Consider the following 23,702-nt stretch of genomic DNA (forward strand, 5'->3'; position numbering starts at 1 on the left):
AAATCCATGTCCCACCCCCCGCTTTCTGTCTCTCAGGGTATCTCATAAACTAATCCCGTGCAATCCCATCCCTTTGTTTTTTCCCGTTTCTTTTATCTGCTCCCACAGGAAGGACGGTTCCCAGTAGAACCCTTCCCAGAGGAAGAACCCCTCCCAGCCGCGCTCTAGGCAGCCTGGGCCTGAGGCTCCGACGTGAACAGCGCAAGGGTGGCGCAAAAGTTGTTCCTGTTGTCCTTGTCGAGAGCAACGCCCTCGCCGTTGACAGTCAACATGTTGACGCTGGCCTTGGTGCTAAGGCCGTAAAAGTGCACCGCCGAGTCCTCGAGAGACACCATGTTGACCTGGCAGTCCTGGCTCTTGACGCAGTCCTGGCCGTAGTTGTCAAAGAAGGAGTAGAGACCCGCGCCGTAGATGAAGATGTCCTTGGAGTTAATAGCCCGGACACCCCACGCTCTCTTGCAGGTCGGGTCGCTCGAGTTGGCGCACGACTTCTCAAAGTCAGGGTCGGCATAGGTGGGGTTGACGGTGAAGGGCTTGGTCGCGTCAGGGTTGCCTTGGAAGTACGGGGTCTCGGTCTGGATGAGGGCGAGCCAGATGTTGGAGGCGTTGTTGAACTGGTAGTTTTGGAGGACCGAGTGCTCAGAGGCGGTGGCCCAGCCCCAGACGGGTCCTTCTCCCTCGATGAGAACACCGCGGCCGTTGAAGACGTCAATCTGACCGTCCTTGGCCTCGGGCTCGAGAGAGTGGTCGGCGACCCAATACCACGTGTTCTCGAGGTAGGCGCTGCCACCAGCCGGGATGTGGAGCATCATGAAAGAACCAAAGCACTGCTCGGGAATGGTGTTGGTGACGTTGGGGTTCTTTGCACACTGCTCCAGTTCAAGCTCGGTGCCGCGGTACCCACCGATGCGGGTGTGGACATCCCAGAGGCCGGCAGCGCCAGGCGTAGTACCCTTGACGTTCCACTCCATGATGATGGCGCCAGGCTGGGGACCAGCAGTGCCGAAGATGAGATCAGACATCTCAACGTTGCCAACATCACCGGGCTGGCCAACCTGGAAGACGGGCTTGGGGTTGGCCTGGTCCTTGAAGAACTGGTCACCTCCAGCAAGGATCAGAGGCCAAATCTCGCCAGTGATTTTGATGTCCTTGGGGACCTTGACAGTCTTGGTAATGATGTAGGCACCATGGTCAAAGTAGACAACTTGATCAGGAGTAACGCTGTCAAAGATCTTCTGGATGGCGTCGGTGTCGTCCGTCTTGCCATCGCCCTTGGCACCTTGGGACTTGACGCTGACAAAGTTGCCAACCGGGACGTCCTCGTATTGAGGCTTGGTGCGGGTGAAGACCTTGCCAGTGGCCTGGTCGAGCAGAGAGGCAGGCTTCCGGACGTTCTGCTGGGCGCTTTGTACAGCACGGCCGGCAGCAGCTCCGCTGACAGCTCCGCCGTAGGTCTTGCCTTGGACGAAAAAGTCCACCTTTTGGTTGCCCTCGAGAATCACAGACTGGGTGGCATTGTTCAGAACAGCCTGCTGAGAACCCGAGAAGTCAACGTTGTCCAGAATGAGGGTGCCATTGGTCTGGGGAGAATCGGGGTTGTAGGCAGTCTTGATACCGGTTGGGGTGTTGGTAAAAACGCTGTCAACCATCAAGACAGACCCGACAGTCTGACCCTCAGGCCCACCGTTGGACATGTCAATACCGACTTGGCAGTCGTTGATGTGAACGTCCTGGAAAGTCCAAGCCCAGTTCCAGTTCATATAGATGGCAGTCTGGCAGCGGTTGAAGGTGAGGTTGCGGGTAGTGAACTGCTGATTGCCAAAGAAGGCACCATACTGGCCACCATTGAAGGTAAGATCAACCATGAAACCGCCGGAGCCGTTGTCCATGAAGATACCCAGCTGCTTGTTCGCGGAACCACCGTCCTCACGCATGTTGAAGACAATATTGTGCAGACTGGTGGCCTGGGCGACCTGCCAGTGGATGCCGGCACCCTTGTCGAAAGGCATGTCCTTGATGTCGATGACAAAGTTGCGGACCTGGCGGAAGAAGTTGTTCTGGTTGGTCCACCAGTTGCGGCCGTCATTCTCGTAGGGATCAGCGTCAATCACGGCCATGCCTTCAAAGTCGGCGGTGGCCTTGAGAGTCGGAGGGTTGATGGCATCACCGACCATCTGGGTGTAGTAGTAGGGAATGATCGGCTTGCTGACGCGGTAGGTGCCGGGAGGGAAGTACACAAGACCGGGGGTCGTGGTCTGAGAGGTGCAGCCGAGACCACAGCGGTTCTGGTCGCTGATGGCCCTGTTGATGGCCTCGGTATCATCGGTGGCGCCATCGCCCTTGGCACCGTAGTCTTGAACATTGCGGAAGACCTTGTAGTTGGCAGGGTCGGCGTTGAAGGCAGCGTTACCTTGCCGCTTGATGGTACTGAGCCACCAGCCAGATTCCTGGCGAGGGGCTGGGGCCGCAACGGAAGGTGAGACGACCCCTATCGCCAGTAATAGTAACGTGGAGAGTTTTGAGAGACCCATCGTGGTAGTGCCAGCTATCTCGTAATGGTGGTGCTGTCAAAAGTGAGTGTTATGGTGTAGAGTCGAAAAGGAAGTGGAAAACTGAGAAGATGTTAGACCAGCTATTTTTCAGAAGTGGGAAAAAGGAGGGAAAAAAAACAAGAATGAGGGTCTAGCTCCAGCTAAGTGTGGTGTCAACTTTGCTTAGGCAGCGAGGAAGAAGAAAAGACGAACGAGGAAGGTGCGAAAACAAGAAATATAAGGTCGCGTGAAGCAGAGCGCGCGTGCCAGGCCGTCAAGGTGCTCGCCTCAAAAATTGGGATGAATGGCATTGTTGGAAGCCAGAGCAACCTTTGCCATCCTCCAAGGTCCCTCTCTTCTAGACAAAGCTATGGAGGTGAAGCTCCATGTGGTTCCCACGCTCCACTTCCATCACTTGAGTGTTTGTCCATGTGTTTATCCCAATGTAGAGAGCACGAATAGAAAGGTGATCAGATGAAGACTTACTTTGTGAAATGTGCCGGCCCAGCCAGATTTGCTGATTCACTGCCGGCAGAGAGCGACTCGGGAGTGTGAGGAGAAGAGAGATGAAGTGACCGTCAGATTGGGATGTTGGAAGAAGTGGTAGTTAAACAGCCCAAGCCTGTTGTTTACGCTGAGTGAGGGTGAGAAAAGGGTCCGGGACCTGCATTGGTGTCCGGCGGCATCCAGTCTTATACTGCATGTGTCGGTCCATGTGTCCCATGTTTCATCAGACAGGGTTTCCTGGACGTAACTGACGGCATTCATAGCTGGTGGCAAGTGAATAGCCGCCCCATGATCACTGCTGTCTTGCACCACGCAGGTACAAGCACGACAAGGTCCGCCGTGACAGCAGTACCAACCTGGCCTCGGGGGATATGTGGGGTCTGGACAAGCATTGATCTGCCGCCGGGTGCCTTGGAAGCATAGGAACGTCAGCCTTCCCCCCCCCATGCCGGCGCGAGGGGCAGTATTGTCACTGGCGGGCAGAGGGGGGGAGGTATGGGGGCAAGGTACCTGGGGTGATGGAGGCGATGACTCTTGGACAGCTCATGGGCGAATCATCATCCCCTGGACCTTAAGATCTTGCATGGTTGACAGCTCGAGAAATCGGGCCTCACTCGGTGGGGACTGATCTTGAAGAAAAGAAACACGGGGTTCGCCGGGCTCGCAATTGGCTGGGAGCACCAGATGGTCCAAACATGCTACCGTAGCAGTAGCTCCATAGCTCGGCACAGCAGACAGCAGGCAAGCTCTTGGGTCTGGCGACAGGAGAACAAGGCATCAGACGACACGACCAGGTGGAAGGTTGGGCAGGATACAAGGTTGATATTCAAGGGGGGTTCTTCATGCAACCGTCGATCGCTGCGGGTGCTGTGGTGCTCTGGAATGGAATGATGTCTCCGTGTCGGTGTTGTGGCGTACACAGGGGGCGGCTTCACAGGGACTGGTGGAAGATCGCCGAGGCGGGTCTTGGCAGAGATGGTGGCTCGATCTTATCTTGTGGAGTGCATCCACACATCAAGAACCGAAGCGCTTGGGCCGTGAGAAACAATTGGCCACTGGACACTTGGAAAGGAGAGAAACTGCGAGATATTACTTTGAGGCGGTGATGGAAAACTAGTGGTGTATGTAGAATTCGACCGAGAGAAATTGACTGGTGGTGCCCTGTCTATTTCTTGATGGCCTCACCATCTCTTGCTGTCTGCAAAACGACCGCCGGTTGTGGCAGCGTTTCAAAACCCAGTGTGGGGTCTCTGGGGATACCTTAAAGTAGAACTCCACTGGCTTTGTAACCCCACCATTCCCGGGCGGCTCTTCCCAGCCATTCAGTGCCGCCCCCACCACCGTCTTCTCACGCACATCCACACATGCACACACATCACAGCCTGTTCTGCAGTGTTTGAGAAACTTCCCCTTGCGGACCTGCCGCCCGCTGTGAGTGGCCCATTGCAACCCATGGCGCCACCAGAGGCATCTACGCGGCGTAGAACAGGGGGACAACTGCCTCCCGTTGCTGTCGGCAGACGTCCTCCGTCGTACTACCACCCTACCAATGCTTCGTGGCTTACCTCCGCGCGTCTCACAAACTTTGAGTGTGCTATACTATGGGACGGAAACAGCAAGCACCCCATAAGGTAGCCAGAGCACACCCATAGCTATTCTCTTGGCCATGAGTTTGCCGCAGATATATTGACCTCCTCGCTTGCTTCCTTCCTCAGGGTCATTTATTTCTTCATCATCAATCTCCATCACATCACAGGCAGGGCAGTTAGTTTGTCGTCCATTCCAGGGTTCAAGTTACTCGGCCGAACCTACACAAACACTTGCACAAATTTCCTTTTCCCCTTGTTCTTCAGCTGCCTACCTACGTTTGAGTATCCTCTCCCAACTTGACCTATTCTCCGTCCAGGAACATTTCGGTCTGTCTCGCGGCCGTCTTTTCCTCGCCGGTGAATATCTTTGTCATCACCAGCCATGTCTCTCGATTTGTTCCATCATTCTCTTCTTGGCAGGCACATGCAAGACAAGTCACCAGTAGAGCCGCCGCCAGACACATCACATCGTCAACCTGAGACACTGGAGGCTACGTTGCAGTTACATGCACACAGTTGAGGGAGGGGGGACTTTCGACTCGATGGTGGAAGAATATTCTTGTTCTGACCTCAAGATTCTCTTTGCTTTCAATACTTTATGCATCGACGCCGCCTTGTTTGCCGTAGACTCCATGAAAATTCCGCCGACGACAACGTTTGGTCATAAGCCCATTCCTTGGTCATCATATATCCGCCGTTGCCCGTCCAGATCCTCCATTGTCAATGGGACGTCGTGGCAACCGGCACAGCGGTGGCAAACCCTCCCGACTCGCGGGCGGCACGCACGGAACCCATTCCCTGACCACCCTCTCGCTCTCGGTCCTTTCCCTCAGTTTGTGTCACCGGACCGGTCGGCGGGCCAATGGCACAACTTCGGGGGTCAGGAGAAGAACCAACAACTCCTTAACAATCCCAAGACATACATAATATTGCTTCCAGACATATAAAATAAAAACCCAAAAAAAACGTGGTCACCATGACACAAACAAACTCTATCCAGAGCCTCGCTCCTCCACAAACCCCTCCCAGCAAAGCCAGCCACGTGTCTTGCCTCCTTGAGTGCTCTCCTCTTCCTGCCCCTTTCCTCCTGCAGTGCCCATGTCACCCCGTGTTGACCAAGAGTCCAACGTGTGACCGACTGAATAGCATCAAGCAGTGCCTTCACGTCTCCATTCACAGCATCAAATGCTGTCAAATACACCAAAATCCCCAACATGTCAAGCACACAGAAAACAGCATCATTCCCTCCGTGACCTTATTTTTGTTTTGTCTGTTGTGAAAGAAAGTGTAACAATTAAAATACTTCTATAATAGCAGAGGCACCAGTCCCCCGCATCTCATCTCTACCCCTGATAAACCCCGAAAAGCTCAAAGACTTTGCCAAAAAAATTTAAAAGAAAATAAAAAAAAAGATGAAGAAAAAGAAAGGCGTCTAGATGCTCGCTTCCCTTGTCTCCATCCAATCCATCCACCCATTCACACAACACTCCTTCCTCCATTATCCCACTCGGAACCAACATACATATCCATCCTTCCACACATATCCAGGACATACATTTGCCCTCATCCTCGTCAATCTCGTCCCATCCAATCCGTCCGTCCCATCCTGCCCAAAGAGAGAAGAAAAAAAGCACAAACAACTCCCCAGTCGCAATGCAAAATAAACAAGACAAGGCCGGAAAAAGAAAAAAAACAGCCTCAAAAAGCAATGGCTAGTCCAAGGCTCCTAAGTGTAAAATGCCAGCAATCGCTAATGCCGCGCCCAAAAAAGACAAAATCACCTATGTCAAAGCCACTCCTGCTGCTGCTGCTGCTGCTGCTGCTCCCCCCTACAACCCGAACCCAAACCCACCTCCTCCACAACCCGCCTCCTACTCTCCAACATCTCCACCCCCTCCACCCCCGCCCCAAAATCCAAAATCAAAATCTTTGGATCCTGCCCCGAACTCACAATCCTCCTATAATCACTCTTCGCACTCAAAACCCAACTCGAATGCCACTTTGGAAAATCCAACAGCGGCTGCCCCGTCTCCATATCCCAAACCTTAATGTCGCTATCATAGCTCCCGCTCACCAGCCGCCCCGACACAGAGTCCACGTGCAGGCTCCTGACAAGGTTATCATGCGCCTTCATCTCCCTGACACACTCTCCCGTGTTGGCGTCCCAGATCCGGATGATCTTGTCGTTGCCCGCAGACGCGATCCACCTCCCGTCTTCGGAAAACTGGCTGCACGCCAGGCCCTTGGTGTGCCCGACGAATTCTTGAATGTTTTTGCCCGAGTCAATGTTCCAGAGCTTGACCTTGAAGTCGCCGCTGCAGGAGACGATGGTGTTGCCCCGCATCTGGACTGCGTTGACGGGGCCCGAGTGGCCGCGGAGCTGCTTGATCAGGGCGCCTGTTGCGCGGTCCCAGACACAGATGGAGATGTCCTTGCTGCAGGTGACGATGTGCTTGTCGTCAAAGACGAGATCCAAAACAGCGGCCGAGTGGTGGGCGAGTTTGCGGATGGGGCGATAGCCGGAGCGTATGCTGTAGACGATGCAGGTCGCGTCCGAGGAGCCGGTGACGAGGATTTCGTCGTCGTACTGGAGGCAGAGGATGGAGGCTTTGTGGTGCATGGAAGGGGAGAGGATGGTGGGGACGGAGTGGTGAGCGCGGACTGTGGCGCGGGGGAGACCGTCGGGGCCAGGAGTCGGGTCGAGGTCGGGGAGGTGAGCGTAGTGAATTGGGTTGCCGCTGGGGTCGTAGACGATGGAGAGGGCGGGATCGTTGACCACTTCCGGGGAACCGATGACGAGTTTGCAGGCGTAGGTGCGCATATCCCAGACCCGGATGGTGCGGTCGCGAGATCCGGTGATGATTTTGTCTCTGTTGTTCGGTTAGCTGAGCCACAAGATGAAAGACAAGAAGCAAAACATACTCATCGAATTGCAGGCAATAAATGCTGTCGGTGTGACCGTTCAAGTACACCGGGCGAGCCTTGCCCTCTTTCCAGTTGCGATCGAGCTGCTCCTTGGCCCTGTATATGTTCTTCCAGTCATTCCCGGGGTGAACAAACGGAACTCCCAAACCACTCCCGGGCTGGACACTTCCACCCGTGGCATAAGCCGTCGTCTTTTCCCGCAAGAACGACTCCCGCCAGACATGCCGGTTCTCGACAACATGAGCCCAGCGCTTGTTGACCAGACTGGCCGTCCCCAAAGTCGGGCCATCGAGCTCGGCGAGGATAAGAATAGCCAGCTCCGTTGGCAGCTGCGAGATAAAGTCAACCTTGACAATGTCGGTCTTCTCGCTGCTCCCATAGGATGACAGCTCGCCCTTGGAGCCACCACCCGCATCGATCTCGGAGGAGCTTGTCAAGGCAATTCCGATGCCGCTCTCGCTGTCACCAAAGAAATCATCATCGAGCCAGCTCGGGTGCGGCCTCTGGAACTCCATAAACTCGTATCCTTGCCTACCACTGCAGGCAATGGCTGCCGCCGCTTGCCTCGCAGCAGCACCCGTGTTGCGCGGGATAATGGGAGGCTGCCCGCCGGACCCGGGGACGGGGAAGGTCGGCGATTGGATGGTCGCGAGATCATGTCCAAAGGCGCGCTCACCATGACCGGTGTACAGCACCCTCGAATGGCGATGGAAGCTTGTGGCTTGCCGCAGGCGGTGCCATGTGGAGTGAGATGTGGCAGGTCGGTCGCAGTTTGGCGGGGACGAGCTCAGAAAGGGGGACTTTGAGTCGTGGCTGTCTGTGGAAAAGACCGTGGAAGCGGGGATCGAGGTGCGCCGGTGCATGAAGCCTTTGACGTTTGTTTTGAAAGAGACAGAAGCCCGTCGGAGCATCCTCTTGATGTTTCCCTGTTGCGGTGCCTTGGAGGAGCCGGGTGCTCCGTCGTGGTCATGCACATGGACATGTTCCCGCCCGGAGAAGCCGTGGCTCCTGCTCTTCTCCAGAGACAGGCGAGCAAAGTCTTCAAAACCATTGTCCTCCAGCGCCAACAATCCCGAATCCTGTCGCGTCGCAAACGACATGCTCACGCCTCGAGCACGCGACGACACCGGGTGCGCCGAGTTGCGCCTAGGGCGAGCGGATGACTGGGTGGACATGATGACGGACACTTTGGAGAATGTAATGCGGAGGAAAACGAAGCGGATGGGTCAAGTCGACGTGTGTTACGGCTTGGGCGTCGTCGTCGTCGTCGTCGTCGTCGTTGTCGAGCAGAGAAACGGCAGAACCGAGGGGCAGGCTCGAGCCCGTATCCGTAGTGGAAGCCGATTAATGGTGATGGAGCGGTCTGCGTGATGCGCCGGCTCCCAAGGTTCTGTCTGTGATGACTGACTGACTGCCCTTGCCCTCGTAACGGGTGACTTGACGATGGGCAACCTGTGTCCCCTGATATGATATGCTCGCTCGCTCCCCTATTTACGGATGTCACTCTCCCTCGGTCGCGGTGGCGGATAGCGAACGGGTAGGTCCCTGAACAATTTTTCAGGGTCGAAGGGTTGAATCGAGAAGGTCGGGACGTCCTGGTTGGCAGGGCCTTGCATGGGCAGACCAGTGGGGACAAACGGATTTGAGCGATAGCGTGCCTTGATCTCCGGGGGGCGAACTGGCACTGGGCAACGAGAAACTTGGAAAGGGGCAATGGATGATCGACTTTCTGTTGGTCCTGTCTCTCTCCAATCTGTCTGTTGCGACGCAGGGCTGGAATCTCCGAGTCAGGGCAGGCTGGGCTGTTTCTTTGTCTACTGCAGGGGAAACAACATCGACAACAAAGGCATTTAACGACGGACGGGTAGATTAAAAATGTAGGTGAGATTGTAGAGGACAGAAAAGAAAGAGGGCTGATGAGAGGCGTGTGCGGCACCTGAAGAAGACTGCTTCTGTTTTGGTTGTCTTGGACTCTTGTTGGGGGGGACTCAGGTGCGGCACGGCCGGTGCTGTGGTCCAGGCTCAGGGCTTGGACTTGGCTCTTGGCAGTGCTTGTTTGGCCGGGTGACCAGAGAGATTCTGCAGATGGAGGAAAGGGACACGACGAGTTCATAAGCATCAAGGGATGCTGCCAGGTTTACATTTTCTGTTTTGGAATCTACAGGCGGTGAGATGCATGCTACAAAAGCGCGGTGGCTGATGTTTATTTTTTTTGTTTGTTGACGTTATGCTGTTGTTGCCTTCAAAGTTAGCGATGGGGAGCCGGGGCTGGACAGGCCAATGTGAGGAGATCGGTAGCGATGCAAATCATTTATCCAAAACGGTAACTCTACATTACAAAAGACCATTTGGTGTCTTTGCAACACTCAGGGTCTTCAGGGTTTTCCAAGCCGCTCAGTCCTCACTTTCTAGGTGCTTGCGAAACTGTATGTGTACACTAACTTTCTGGTAAAACAGATCTAGCTGGGTGTCCAAAGCCACGAGGTGGTGGCCTTGCTCAAACGGCTGCGAAAACCTTGAACAATGGGGACATCCTCCCGTCTTTTTCTCGCCAGTGCAGACAAGAAAGAGTTCCCGGAGTGGCCGTTCCCTTTCTTCAGGAGCAGCACACCGCTTTGTTATTTTGTTGATCCCGTTCTGGAAGCTGGTTGGTGGTTGAGACACATCTCTCTGCACGTCTCACCGATACCAGAGCCACATTCAAGCCTCTCTTTGGTCCTCCTCAACCCCGCCATGGCCCGCCGAAGTGAGGCGGGGAGCTGAACTTCAGCCAACGGCCTTCCCCAGATTTGCTCAGCCGCAATCCCGGACAACGGCCCACAACATCCTTCCACAAGGTCATCCCTGGAACACCATCTCGCAGTCTCATTCTGATGGGGTCTTGATCTTGGACGTCATTGCTTTGATTTCTTCTTTTATTTGGCAGCCGATACTTCGTACCAAGATGCGCTGTCTTCGGGAGTTGTTGACGCTGACATCATTGGACAAGATGCCATTCCAAGCTGGATTGCGGGATATCTGGCCGCCGCCAATCAGCCTTCAGGGACACTACCGCGGCGTGATTATGTCAGGCCTGAGGAGCCTTCACATGATTCCACTTTGCCCACCACCAGTTCAATCCGCTGACTTGACCCCTCACAAGTGACGACGGCGTTAAGAAGCTGCCGTCAGATTGCAGCAAGATCATCATCAGCAAACCAGTTCTTGAATCTTTCACTTAACACACAATGGCCACGACTTCAAGTGCCTTTCCTCCGCTTCCTCTACCTGATGGCATCATCGAAGACTACATCGACTGCACATCATCTTGTGGTCTAACCTTCCATGTGCTCAAAGCAGGAAAACCAGGAAAACCCCTCGTTTTATTCACCCACGGCTACCCGGAGCTGGCCTACTCATGGCGCAAAGTTCTACCCGCCGTTGCCGAAGCAGGCTACTTTTGTGTGGCTCCAGACCAGCGTGGATACGGCCGAACAACTGGGTGGCCTCGGAGAAACTTTGAAGATACCGACCTGGCAGAATGGTCTCTGACAAATCTAGTGCGCGATTTGGTGTGTCTGGTTTACAAGTTGGGATATACCCAAGCATGCAGCATCGTTGGGCATGATTTTGGCGCTGTGAGCGCTGCCGTGGCGGCCTTGATACGGCCAGACATGTTTCTCTCCACGGTTCACATGAGCCACCCTTACCACCCCCCTTCAACTCCCCCTCTCAGTAGCCCGAAGGGCGGAAAAGATATACACACGGATTTGGCTGCTCTTTCTCCGCCGAGAAAACATTACAAGTGGTACAACTCAACTGCTCCGGCTGCCAAGGATTGGGACGTGCCACCGCAAGGGCTTGAGGCCTTCCTCAGAGGCTATTTTCACCTCAAGTCGGCCGACTGGGAGAAGAACGAGCCCTATCCACTGGATGCCTGGACTGCGGACCAGTTGGCAAAAATGCCAGAGTACTACATCATGCGCCGAGACCAAACAATGCCAACGATGGTCCATGAAAACATGGTGGGAGAGGATGCTTCCAAGACCGAAAGGTGGCTGAGCAAGGACGAGATGGAGCTCTATTGTTCTGAGTGGAAGCGAACTGGCTTCCAGGGCGCTCTGAACTGGTATCGAGCACAAACCGTGGGGGTCCAGGACGACAAGAAGGCTGCAGGTGACATGTGGCTATTTGCTGGAAAAAAGATTGAGGTTCCGGTTGCATTCATCAGCGGAGTCAAGGACTGGGGAAACTACCAACGACCTGGAGCTCTCCAAGGGTACGAGAACGAGGAATGGGTCAAAAACGGAATGTTCAGGGGCGCGACGTTGGTTGAGGGGGCTGGACACTGGGTACAGCAAGAGCAGCCGGATGCTGTGATTCGGGAGATTCTCAAGTTCCTCCAGTCCCTGTGATCGACTTTGTCCTGGAAGCAGATTGAAGGACTCCCTTCCGCCGCCTTCGCTTGCGGCTGATGTTTGAAAGCCGGACCTTGCCGTCAAGCCGAGGATATCATGTCTTCCATGCACATCTCAAACAACTCACCGTTGGGGGCGGGGGGGGGGGTGGTCAAGAACGAGCCGATAAGTCCGACCTTCAACAAAGAAACAGCGAAGAATTTGCAACCATATCGTCATCACGGCCTGGATGGAGACTCGCCGAACCCGGAATGCGTATATTGCTTTAATATCGGAGCGGACGGAGGTCCCACCCGCCAGGTTAGGGCGAGGTTCTAGAAAGGAATTGGTTATTCTCTGCAGGAACGCCTCATATCGAGGCAATATGTGCAAATGACCGCAGCATCCTCATCTTCTCTATAGCCCGGTTTGCCTCTTCTGCCAAGGTTCATTGCAAGAAAGTCTGATAGGAATCTGGACATGGACGATTTCCACTTCCGTTCTTGGACCCGAGCACTCGCCGCTTTAACCTGAGCAGGGATGAGTAAAGCCCTGAGCAAGACCTGAGCACGGTGCAATTTCACCTTGGACGCACCTCTAACTACAACTCTCGCAAGCAATCTGCCAGGTGTAGACTCGATAAATAACCTTACGCCGCTGCCAGCAAATCCCACCTCGTCCGGTGACCGGCCACATCACAGCCACCCCACGAACCCCCCGCTGCCAACCACACGAATCTGCCCCGCCGTGCCTCCCGGTGCTGCGCCGAGAGTGCCGCCAAGGGACATAAGCGTGAATAAACCTGTTTCTCTTTTTACGGACTCTGGTGCTATAGCTGGGCCATATAACAAAGGAAACGGCGGAGAGTAGAGGGTAGGTCTGCGCTTGTGCGATTCTTCGCATGAGCTGACACAGACCCTATCTCATATACAACTGCGGCAGACCCTGATAAGCTAAACCTCGTTCCGGTCCCCAAATCTCAGGCGCACAGCACCGAATTTTCTCTAGCGGGTCCAGTTCAGTCGAGCGAGCCGCCCACGTTTCGTCGGCCAAATAAAAGCCAATTTAACGCTAAGAAGATTTGCGGATACTTAACGCAGCATATCCCCGAAGAGATCGAGTTCAACAGGGACAATAAGCAATATATCTCTTATGTCTTTTCAATTTGTATCCAGTATAGATTAAACGTAATGCGTCTTAACTATACATTCTGTATCATATTAAAGATATTAGGTTAGGCTAGTATATAAAATAGGTTTGATATTTTAGATACGAAGTTAAGCTACTAAAGTACGAAGTTTCGTGAGAGAATACTTTTAAAGGAGTCCTGGACTAGCGTTATAGAATAAGCTTATAAGAGTACCATTAGTAGTAAGTAAGTAAACCATTAGTAAGGTAAGCAGACAGTGAGTAACCCAGAGCAGCCTTAAGTATGGTAAGCAAACTCTAAGCAGCCGATAAGCGAGCTAAATAGACTCTGAACAGTCCATGAGCGAGGTAAGTAGACTCTGAGCAGACCCTGAATGAAGTGAGCAGACCCTGAGCAGTCCCTGAGCGAGATGAGCAGTCCGGGGCCGAAGATGAGCTGGTCCTGATCTCCACCTAATTCAGGACAGATAAAGCGGCGAGAAGTCACTTGGCGAATTGTGTCCAGATTCCGGTGGTACAATAACATGTGTTGAACAAGTCAGTCACGGAGCCGCAAAGTCGGTACTTTGAATTTATCCCCATCCCCAGTCTCATGCACACGTTGTCGGGTGACGCCCCTCGTGCGAGCTGCTTGTGAGCTTGCATTCTCGCTCACCAGCCGCCTTCGAGAAATGTTCTACTTCAACAATAGAGTTGCTACTGTAGCTGGCCAAGGCGGGTGGCTAGTGATACAGTTGCCTCTTGAGGTTGCCATGGACAATGAGCCTGAATTTGAACTGGACATCATGGGCAGCAATACCTCACTCCCATCCCGCGATGATACCAAACCTCAGTCGACAACACCACTCTAGCGCGGCTCTCCCAACTCGTGATTCGGGAAATTGGAGCTGTCACCGACTCGCACGCCGTCGAACGTTACGAAAGGCCCACAGGAACTGTGTTGTACGCAGCAGTGTCAAGGTGAGCGGGAAGGGGTACTCCGGGCCCAATGCGGAAGGCATATGCCGTCTTATGCCGAATAAGACCAGACCAGGTTGGTGGAACCTGGGCGTAATACAACCTTGACGAGAATCGCTACCGCTTTTAGGGCTGTAAAGTACGGTAGTCGCCATGCGGGCTGCGGGGAGGCACGTGGAAAACTTGGTCGAACCCACCCTGTCCCCGGATCCCGTTCTGGGGAGCCTTGTCCCTGTTCCCCGCATTTTGCTGATTTTCGCCCGAGCGTGGCAGGGCTTGGGGTTCCAAAGAAGGTTCTCACCTGTGAGCCTCCCACTGTCTCTTGTTGTTGGGCATAGGACGGCTAATGTCTTGACTGCGACACTGTAATTCAGCCGAAAGCCATCAAACCCCACAGAGTTACTAAATCTCGGCTTCTTTTGTTCCATGGCCAGTGCTAGTTCGGGTTCTCGCCGAAGCACGGATGCTTCCATTGTTCGTTGTCACGTTATGCTGGACGCCACGCCGTGACAATGGACCAGAACCAAACGACACAGGCATGGTAGCTCTCGAAGAGAGATAGCTGCGGACAGAACCAGATGGCCGAGAAGCATGAGGTTGAGCTGGAGGATCCACGGGGGTCAGAAGAGGATAAAAGATGGCTGATCGCCCTTCCAGAGGTGAAAGGTCTCGGGTAGTCAGTCGTCAAGGAGCCAGCAGGATATCTCACTTCATAGAGTTGGGTATACCGAATCTCACGATCAAGATGCACTCCCGCAACGTCCTCGCCGCCGCCGTGGCGTTGGCTGGCGCCCCGAGCGTCCATGCCGTCCTTCGATTCTCGTGCTCAGAGCTTGTGACCGAGCGTCTCGATCCGTATGTCTTTTTTCGGACCAGCCATGAGCAGGTTGAGTGCTAACAGGTCATGACAGCCTCGTCTTCCCAGGTGCTATTCAGTCTCCTCACGTCCACCAGATCGTCGGTGGCAACATGTTCAACGTGACCATGGACCCCAATAGACACAACATTGGCGAGGAGGCCACCTGCACAACCTGCACCTTCTCTGAGGATTTCTCCAACTACTGGACGGCCATCCTTTACTTCCGTGCCCGCAACGGCACCTTGATCCGGGTCCCGCAGCGGCCCAACATTGACTTTGACGGTGCCCGTGGCGGCGGTATGACCGTCTACTACACGGCCACCTATCAAAACCACAAGCCCACCGCCTTCCAGCCCGGCTTCCGCATGATTGTCGGTAACCCCATGTACCGCACCCAGGCCGAGGCGTCTCGCTACCGCCAGATGACCTTCACCTGCCTCGAGACCCTCTCGACCCGCACCGGCGAGACCACCGAGATGCCCAAGCAGCCCTGCAGAGAGGGCATCATGTCCAACGTCCGCTTCCCCACCTGCTGGGACGGCAAGACTCTCGACCCCCCCGATCACTCCTCCCACGTCGCCTACCCCAGCAGCGGGACCTTTGAGTCAGGCGGCCCCTGCCCCGCCTCCCACCCCGTCCGCATCCCCCAGCTATTTTACGAGGTCCTCTGGGACACCCGCCGCTTCAACGACCGCAGCCTCTGGCCCGAGGACGGCTCCCAGCCGTTTGTCTGGTCGTACGGCGACTACACCGGCTACGGCACCCACGGCGATTACGTCTTTGGGTGGAAGGGCGACTCCCTCCAGCGTGCCATGGATGCCAACTGCGACTTTTACTGCCCTCAGCTCAAGACGCAGAGCATTGCTACTGGTAACCAATGCAGACAGAACCAGAAGGTGGCCGAGAACATTGACGGGCCGTTTGATCGTTTGCCTGGGAATGTGGAGATTACCGGGCCTCAGCCTGGGGCTTCCAACCCTAATCCTGGGAACGGCGGCGGTAGTACTCAGACTCCTGTGCAGCCTACTCCTGTGCCCAACCCTGGGAATGGTGGCGGCTGCAGTGTTCAGAAGTGGGGACAGTGCGGTGGTCAGGGGTGGAGCGGGTGCACTGTTTGCGCTTCGGGGTCGACTTGCCGGGCGCAGAACCAGTGGTATTCTCAGTGCTTGTAAGGGGGTTGTTGTTGAGGGAGAGGATGATCAGGGGGGATGAGGAGGGGAAGAGAGAGATTTATTGTAAATAGTACCTTGTGTGTCGTACATAATAAACCTTGAAAAGATGGAAACTTGCATACAGTCATCCATCATCACGATGATGGCTTCCATAACCAACCAGGTTGTTGTTGAAACTCACCTCCCTCACTCACCTTTGTCCCACCATCGAAAAAATCAAATCCCAGAATCAGTCTGCACGATCGGATCCCTGTTGTCCCACCTCCTCCAGCTCTCACACCCCAACTGCACGGGCAGCAAATCCCCGTTGTAACCGGGTATCTCCCTCGGCCTGACCACAAGCTGCAGTGCCAGCCCTGTTTTTTTTGTCAGCCTCAAACAAAAACAAAACAAAAAAAAAACAGAAGGGGGGTTAACTGACCAGAACTAGCATGCCAAGCAATATGGCAATGCATCAACCACGCCCCCGGATTATCTGGCTTAAACGCCAGAGCAAGATACCCGCCACTGGGCAACAGTGCTGTATCCCGTCTGGCAGGGTTATTGAATTTAAAGTCCCTGGGAGAGTTGACTGGATCGTAAGGTTTCCAGTCCTGGTTGAGGATTACAAAATCAGAGCCGTGGAGGTGGATGGGGTGCCCGGTGGGGATGGCGGTGAAGTTGGGGTCTGGGTTGAAGAGGAAGGAGCCGTCTACGATTAGGTAGACGAAGCCGTAGGATTGTTCGACTTTTGACAAGTGTCAGCTAGGTTGGTTGGGTTGGGTGAGGGAAACGGGTGTTCAAATGTGGTAGGGGAAAAGCGGGACTTACATCTGGTGATGGAAGAAAACGGCGGGTTGGTAAACGGGTCAAGGATGGTCGGCATGCTGAAATTCACCCAGAGTGGTTGGGAAGTCGGGCTGTTGGCTAGGAGCCAGTGTTTGAAGGGCAGTTGGGGGTATAAATCCGGGTTGGCGTTCTTTTCATACCCGGCTGTGAATGACCCGCGGGAGACGTCGTTGGTGGGTTTGGCGGACACCTCCCAGGGGACGATGGGGACGAGGCGGTCTTGGCTGATGTGGGATTCGTCGATGCAAGTGTCGTTTACGCCTTTGTGCTTGACCGAGGTTGAGTCGGGGTAGGGGAGCTTGGGGGCGCCTTCGTAGGCGATGAAGGAGGTTGTCTCTTTGACCTGGGTGAACTCGCCTTTTTGGTTCTTGCGGAAGGCGCTGCAGCCGGCTGCGGGGGTGGTGCGCATCCAGTAGAGGCTGGGCTCTTGGTTGGCTTCTACCACGACGGTGTAGCGCTGACCTGGGAGAAGGTTAGTAGTTGTCTGGTCAAGGAGGTTAGGTACGCACCAATGCCCAGCAAAAGAGAGGTCGTGGTGTAAGGCTTGATGGCAACCAAGTCACTGGCTATCACAGTCATGGTGTGGTTGTCGATGGAAAAGACAAAGCTTGATGCAGCAGATCCGTTGATCAGTCTCAGCAGATGTTTTTTGCCTGGTTTAAACATGGTCTTGAAGTAGTTGTTCGTCCATTTCCCATTGGATTGTTTGAAGGCTCCGATGCCGTTAACGACAATGTTGTCGGCCTTGGGAGGGGTCTCGTTGCCGCAGTCGTAGGCCTCACAGTTGAAGGCGGCAAACGAAGTGTTGTAGAGCCAGTCAGCGACCATGATGGGACCATTGTCAATATCCCACTCGGCACTAGTTGGGCCGTGAATAATGAGTGGACCAGCCACGCCGTCGGGATATTGCAGTGAATAGTGTGAGTGATACCAGGTATGTCCGTACTGCGTCGCTCGGAACTCGTACGTGTATTCCTCGCCATACGCGATTGGACATTGAGTGACACCGTTGACGCCGTCCATGTCGTTGCTGTAAAGCTGACGGAGGCCGTGCCAGTGGATGGTAGTCCCATTGTCGCGATACTTGTTTCTGACATGGACGACAATCTTATCACCCCAGCAGGCCTCAATGATGGGCCCTGGATAGGTGCCGTTCAGAGCTACTCCGTTGATCTTGGGTTGACCATCGGGCCTAAGGTCAGCTTGGTCGACGGTGAGCCAGTACTATTGAGCACGTTAGCAATTATATCATGACCAATGCAGAACACAAGATATCAGCTTGCCTCTCGTGTTATGCCAAAGGGGGTTGTAACTTCGTCTGTACAATCATGAGCAACTGCAGTGTCAACAAGGGGCTGGATGTGGAAGATATACAATCATCATTGATGTCGTAGTCTTTGAACTTTACACGTCTCTGCCAGCATGTCCTGGAGACATTATTGCATGGCTTGTACCCATTGTATCTGAGAGCGGGATAGACACAGTCTCTAACTGGATCGATCCGTGGACTGTAGGCGCCTGCAAAGTCGGCCGCGCTGTATTTCGCGGGGGGAGTAGGAACGAACAGAGGCTGTTGAGGTGAAAAGACGGCGTCGAAAGGGGAAAACGAGGTGAAAGCAGCATGGCTGAGGAAGTCGAGACATGTTTTGAGGAAACCCATCTTGTAAGAGTCAAGATGAGAGTTGTCCGGATCGTTCTTCTGTCTACCATGAGGATTCCACCCTTACTTAAGTGCAGGCAAGTAGGGCCTGATGTAGCCCAGCCATCCGTCAACCTCTCATTTTGGCGATAATCGGCCGGAATTTGAAGCGCCTTCCAGCTGCGTCTAGAGCGAATCACAACTGATAAAGCTATGCCATGATGATCCTTCTGGCTTGACTGTGCATGAAGAACGTGGTGTTATCGTTTGCGGTTGACGCGCCTTTGTTTATCTTTGATTCGTTGTCATGGTGTGAAATGGCAGTCCATGCAAGCCGTGTCGAGGATGTTGTGCGCATCTGTCTGAAAGTGGAAGCTATCGACATCGAGGGACAGCTGAGTCGAGGGTAGGGAGGAGCTGAGACGGGTGGCGGCCAGTCAAAAGCGATGGTGGTTCTGTAAGAGAGGTAGGGTTTGGCCAATGCTGTGAGATGCCACATCACCCACTTCTGACTCTTGACAGGAGGAGAAGAAAGTGTTGATAGTCGGCATCGTGCAGGAGGTTGCATTTGTCGTACCGACTCCGACTCGAATGACGGGTTTCGGCCCGGTGTTTGGGTGTTGCATTTCCGATGAAAGTTTTATGCCCAGCGGAAAACATTGTGTGGTGTTGGTTAACTTCTTTGATGTTGCATTACAAAGCAATACACCCACTTGGTCGAAGCACAAGGTCTTTATCCACCACCATCAAGCTTTTCAACCCCGACAGCGCAGAATCTGACAGCATTGACAATCATTCAATCTCTGTTGACTCGGCCTTATCATCTTCATTGCAGTTAGTTCCGGATGCAAGACCATGATTACAAATGCAATGCAGCAAGTTGTTACCCTCGACTCGCTTCGTCATACCTATAACAATACCGGAATGTGCTCATAATTTGCCACGTGACTTCTCGCCGCTTTATCCAAACTAAATTAGGCGGAGCTCAGGACCGGCTCATCTGCGACTCCAGTCTGTTTATTTTGCTTAGGGATTGTTTTGGGTTTGTTTATTTTGTTTATGTATTGCTTAGGATTTGCTCACCCTCCTCCGAAAGTGCGCTCTCAAGAACTGTCAATTTGTGCCTAGCAGCCTGACCTCCTCCTTACTCAACATCAAACATGTGCTAGCTCATCTTCACTTGAATGTCTCTACTGATATGCAGATTGTAAGCTACGTCTTGCCTTTACACTGCTGTAAGGAGAATTAGCTGCTGGAGCGGTGAGGTAGAAACACTGAAGCCGTTTTTGGAATCGTTCGACTCAGGATATTGAAGGTTATGACAGGGGCCTTTGCCAGAGCTAAAACCAGCTTCTTGATGTCGCTAGTCTGCGGATCCAGTCTACAAAATGAAAACTATGTGTTCGTCTAATATCTATAATTCGAGCCGCTGGCTGAAGCCGGTTTTGGAGTCGTTCGATCCTGCAGGTATTGAGGGTGCCAGAAACCGCTCCTTGATGTTGCTAGTGCGGAGCTAGTCTACAAAATGAAAAAACCTGCTTCATTTAAATAGCAAAGTGGTGGGCATTGCGAACTACGACCGCAGGGCCAGTGTGTGTTCCCATCACTGGTCTCAGGGGGCCGAGAATATATGCAACAATGGCTATATTCTTAGCGCTAGACCTGACTGCGGATTTAGGACTCTTGCAAGTACTCAAGACATTTTCCGTCTGCATATCTACCTGCCTGTAGGGGATGTTGGCCGGAGTCCCAAACCCAACCCAACGAGGGTAATCTCCGTTGCGCCCTGAAACCGTATATTGTACGCTTGTGACAATGGCATGAGGAAGGTCGAGAGGAGGCTGTGTCTATCCATTGTCTTGTCTACCTAGGCTACGGATCTATAAATGGCCAGCATTTCTCTTCAGATCTCTTTGTTTCCCTTACTCCTCCCACTCTCTACAGTTCCTCTCTACGTTTTTATCTTCTGTCATTGTCTAAGAACTCAGAGGGGCGTCTTATATCCTTCTACTCTATCTATCTACACATTTTGAACTTCCCAAATGATCGCTCAAAATGAACGCAAGCGGCAAATCTAGCAAAGGTGGCCGATCTACCAAGAAAGCTAGTGTACGGTCACTTATCACCAGGCAAGAATGAGCGAAAAGGTAGGAGGAAAAGCCCAATATTTATTGATGTCCTTTTTAAGTTCCCAAAACCCAGCTAAGCTCAGCAGTTATCATATTCCACGTCTCCAGCTTCCAACTCCACACTAGGAGAGCAGAAGCCGACCAAGGCATTTAGAATCGAGGAGGGAGGAAAGCGACAGACCCGAACGATCTGATTAAAGCGGCGTTGCAGGATGGGCTCACTGAGGAAAAATCCGAGATTGACGATAAACCCGTCCGCAGAAAGCTTAGTGATACCACTGAGCCGCGGTATGTCGGGATGATGAAGATCTAGGAAGCATATGTTGTGGAAATCGCTGTGTTAAATTTAGTGCTAACATAAATCAGGTACGTAGCAAAATTCGAAGCATTAGACCCGTGCGACATGAAAACAGTGAAGCATTTCACCGAGACCGTCGCACGGTCAACCAAGTGGCGGTTAGATATGTATCTGGTAAGGCCAACAGTTAAGTCCATACGAGTCAAAATGCGAAGATTCATATCGCCATGGGAAAGAATAACTAATAAATCCATTCCCAAAACCGTCCACGATAGCGTGTGCTATATAAGTATAAACAAGTAGCTTATTGTATATTTCCGCTAATCTAATATAATAAAGTATATTCAATATGTGCTCAGGTATAAAATTCCTCTATCGGTAGAGGAAAAAGCACCAACATACTTGACGATAGAGAACTACACAGCTAGGGAAGAGCATCTCTGGTTGTTTAACCACCAAAATTATGTACATGAAGGGAGCCGAGTGGACCAAAGCGCGCTGTTAAACTTACATACCTACACCAGTGCGAGGTTAAAGGAAATATATATAGCGATGTACAAGGTCAGTTTACTTATTAATAAATAGATAGGATATATACTAACTTCTTGTAAGTACGATCTTCTTTTATATGGTTGTATGGTAAAATGGAGAACCAGAGATTAAAATAGGGTTCAAGAGGGATTTGGCTAAAGATACGTAAAATACTCCAAAGAGGGAGGCAGATATTTCCATCATTTCTCCTGATTTTTAGCGCGGTATTGACGGATTAGTGCAGACCAAAATATTCTCTGTACGAGAGACTGAAACCCATTCCTCCTCTTTTCGCAAATAGTCTCTTGTGTTAGTATAAAAGTGTTGATAGAAATCCTGCAGACCCAAACAAACCAGCCCAGGTTGGCCCAAGCTCCTTGGGGAGCCAGTTATGGCTACCCACACAGTACACCCCTCCAAAACTGGGCAAAAAGAGACCCTTTTCCATATTCCCTTTAGTAGTATTCTCCTTGTTACGGTAGGTAAGGCAGAACACTGAGACAAGGCAAACAGTATTGCTTAGACCAATTGATTGAATTGCAAATTGAAGAAGAAAAGAAGGAAAATATCATCAAAGGCCTGCAGGGCAGGGCTTTTGATCCCAGCTGACCGAGCTTTGACCACCTGCTAGTTTGGGGTGCGGCCACAAGCCTGAGGGTATGAGTGAGGAAGTAGGGCTCTTGGAGGATTCGGGGGGTTCAGGGGTCATGTATATAAGCTATCTGCTTCTCACATTCTATTTTAGACAAGACATCGACTTTTACTTTTTCAAATTTGTGCCTTGCACGCGTGCAGGCAGTTCTGGCCCTCTGATCAGACCAATCTGGTGATTATTATGTGGCCTGTGAGCCCATAGTGTCTTTTCTTTGTCCTGCGTGAAGTGCGGCCTGCGAGCGAGTCACTGTCATGCAGGTGTGTTCATCCAAAGACCTGTGGAGGGTATATCTGTGGTGTTGTGGTTGTTTCTGTGTGTTATCTCACCATTTCAATATACATTACTAAGGCCGGTAATAATCGGAGGCTCTTAAACGTTAATTAGGTAGAATTAATCTGGAGCTTAGCAAAGAGCACCTTAGACTCTAAGTCTTAGGGTAAATAACTCGCTAAAATATAGACTAATTTATAGTATAACAACGTTAATACTAAGTTTATTATAAACGAAAATACATTCTATTACCGGCCCCGATAATTGAACGACTACACCCCTACAATACACTCCGGTCTTAGCTGTACTCAAGAAATAGCTCTTATGGCCAAACTGACCCACCCGAAAGGCAGCATTCGATTTGTTAGTTAACGGCTTTCGGTTAAGTCCAAGTGTTCAGTGATCCCAGATGCAAGAACGATATTAGAGGAAGATGACTTGCCTGATTTGCACTAACTAGCACAGTAATGATAACTGGAAAGTAATGACACATTATCTTCTGCGGCCACAGGTGCCTGGAGTTCTGCCGCTTTACGAAGCTCTACTCTCTCACACTAAGAATGGACCAAGATGCAGCATTTATCTCGCTTCCAACCGCCAAGAGGAAGTCTGACTTTGAGCAATGGTGCGCCGTCGAAGGTATCGGTATCGAACTAACGCCTATCGTCACGTCCGAATCAAATGGTACCAACGAACGCATGGGAGGCATCAAGACCATCGGTCAAACCATGCTCATTGCCGCCAATCTTCCAGAAAGTCAAAGCCTTGAAACCTGTCTTCTAGGAGGTGGCGAGAAGCCGCTGTCTTGGACCGGGCAGGGGGAGCGCTCAGCCCTCATGCGCGTCGAACTGAACAGAAACACCCAAGTTGGCTGCCAGCTCTCTTTTCATTTCTTCCTTCCGTTTATGGGATTCTTTATAAATATAGTGGAGGTTCTCTAGCTTTGAAAGACAATGAGGACAAGCAATACAATCACCGAATTGCAACCCCCACTGTGACAAGGGCTGCAATATCAGGGCTTGGAACTCATGGTTCAATTCAGGCTAATAATCTTCAATGGCCTCGAAGAGCGTGATACTGAAAGATGAAGAAGGAAATACAGTCTTGGTGATCCTGAACGCGTATTTTATCCTCCCTTGCCTGGCCCGTGCCCTTGTTGGCCTCAGGCCGCTGCCAAGTCCTCCAATATCATACAGGGCCAGTGGGCTTCCTTTGATAACCGCCATGCCTTCTGATTGTCTGCCTCACTTTGACGACTGGTTCACAACGTGCAGTTACCCCTCCTTG

At 52.5% G+C, this 23,702-nt stretch overlaps 6 protein-coding genes across 6 annotated transcripts; 2 read left to right on the top strand and 4 right to left on the bottom strand.

The window, feature by feature from the left end:
* Positions 1–164: 164 nt before the first annotated feature.
* QC764_0111040 (uncharacterized protein) lies at positions 165–4,412 on the bottom strand (the record flags this gene model as incomplete). Its single annotated transcript, XM_062941168.1, has 3 exons — positions 3,549–4,412; positions 3,291–3,394; positions 165–2,564 (listed from the first exon to the last, which is right to left on the bottom strand). The coding sequence occupies exons 1-3, from the start codon at positions 3,583–3,585 to the stop codon at positions 165–167; spliced, it is 2,541 nt and encodes an 846-aa protein (XP_062795927.1). The 5' UTR covers positions 3,586–4,412.
* Positions 4,413–5,877: 1,465 nt separating this feature from the next.
* On the bottom strand, positions 5,878–10,439 carry QC764_703590 (uncharacterized protein). The gene is made up of 2 exons (XM_062950016.1): positions 7,550–10,439; positions 5,878–7,497 (listed from the first exon to the last, which is right to left on the bottom strand). The coding sequence occupies exons 1-2, from the start codon at positions 8,725–8,727 to the stop codon at positions 6,414–6,416; spliced, it is 2,262 nt and encodes a 753-aa protein (XP_062795928.1). The 5' UTR covers positions 8,728–10,439; the 3' UTR covers positions 5,878–6,413.
* Positions 10,440–10,779: 340 nt separating this feature from the next.
* On the top strand, positions 10,780–11,946 carry QC764_703580 (uncharacterized protein; the record flags this gene model as incomplete). The annotated part of the gene is made up of 1 exon (XM_062950015.1): positions 10,780–11,946. The coding sequence occupies one exon, from the start codon at positions 10,780–10,782 to the stop codon at positions 11,944–11,946; it is 1,167 nt and encodes a 388-aa protein (XP_062795929.1).
* Positions 11,947–13,405: 1,459 nt separating this feature from the next.
* Positions 13,406–14,839, bottom strand: QC764_703570 (uncharacterized protein; the record flags this gene model as incomplete). The annotated part of the gene is made up of 2 exons (XM_062950014.1): positions 13,406–14,636; positions 14,773–14,839. The coding sequence occupies 2 exons, from the start codon at positions 14,837–14,839 to the stop codon at positions 14,437–14,439; spliced, it is 267 nt and encodes an 88-aa protein (XP_062795930.1). The 3' UTR covers positions 13,406–14,436.
* Positions 14,672–16,065, top strand: QC764_0111080 (uncharacterized protein; the record flags this gene model as incomplete). Its single annotated transcript, XM_062941169.1, has 2 exons — positions 14,672–14,889; positions 14,946–16,065. The coding sequence occupies 2 exons, from the start codon at positions 14,672–14,674 to the stop codon at positions 16,063–16,065; spliced, it is 1,338 nt and encodes a 445-aa protein (XP_062795931.1).
* A 52-nt stretch (positions 16,066–16,117) lies between these two features.
* On the bottom strand, positions 16,118–19,282 carry QC764_703560 (uncharacterized protein). Its single transcript, XM_062950013.1, has 6 exons — positions 18,268–19,282; positions 18,177–18,211; positions 17,403–18,117; positions 16,876–17,355; positions 16,487–16,792; positions 16,118–16,421 (listed from the first exon to the last, which is right to left on the bottom strand). Exons 1-6 carry the CDS (start codon positions 18,551–18,553, stop codon positions 16,282–16,284), a joined length of 1,962 nt encoding a protein of 653 aa, XP_062795932.1. The 5' UTR covers positions 18,554–19,282; the 3' UTR covers positions 16,118–16,281.
* Between the last annotated feature and the right edge of the window lie 4,420 nt (positions 19,283–23,702).

Source organism: Podospora pseudoanserina (genome assembly GCF_035222485.1).
Source record: "Podospora pseudoanserina strain CBS 124.78 chromosome 7 map unlocalized CBS124.78p_7.2, whole genome shotgun sequence".
In the NCBI taxonomy this organism is placed as follows: Eukaryota; Fungi; Ascomycota; class Sordariomycetes; order Sordariales; family Podosporaceae; genus Podospora; species Podospora pseudoanserina.

Bases quoted from the DNA above. Each gene is read 5' to 3' on its own strand.
- QC764_703590 (XM_062950016.1), bottom strand. From the start codon at position 8,727: ATGTCCACCCAGTCATCCGCTCGCCCTAGGCGCAACTCGGCGCACCCG. The intron at 7,498-7,549 runs GTATGTTTTGCT...ACCGAACAACAG, and splicing joins TATTGCCTGCAATTCGATGA to AGACAAAATCATCACCGGAT.
- QC764_703560 (XM_062950013.1), bottom strand. From the start codon at position 18,553: ATGGGTTTCCTCAAAACATGTCTCGACTTCCTCAGCCATGCTGCTTTC. The intron at 16,793-16,875 runs GTAAGTCCCGCT...ACTTGTCAAAAG, and splicing joins GTTTTCTTCCATCACCAGAT to TCGAACAATCCTACGGCTTC. The intron at 16,422-16,486 runs GTCAGTTAACCC...CAAAAAAAACAG, and splicing joins TGCTTGGCATGCTAGTTCTG to GGCTGGCACTGCAGCTTGTG.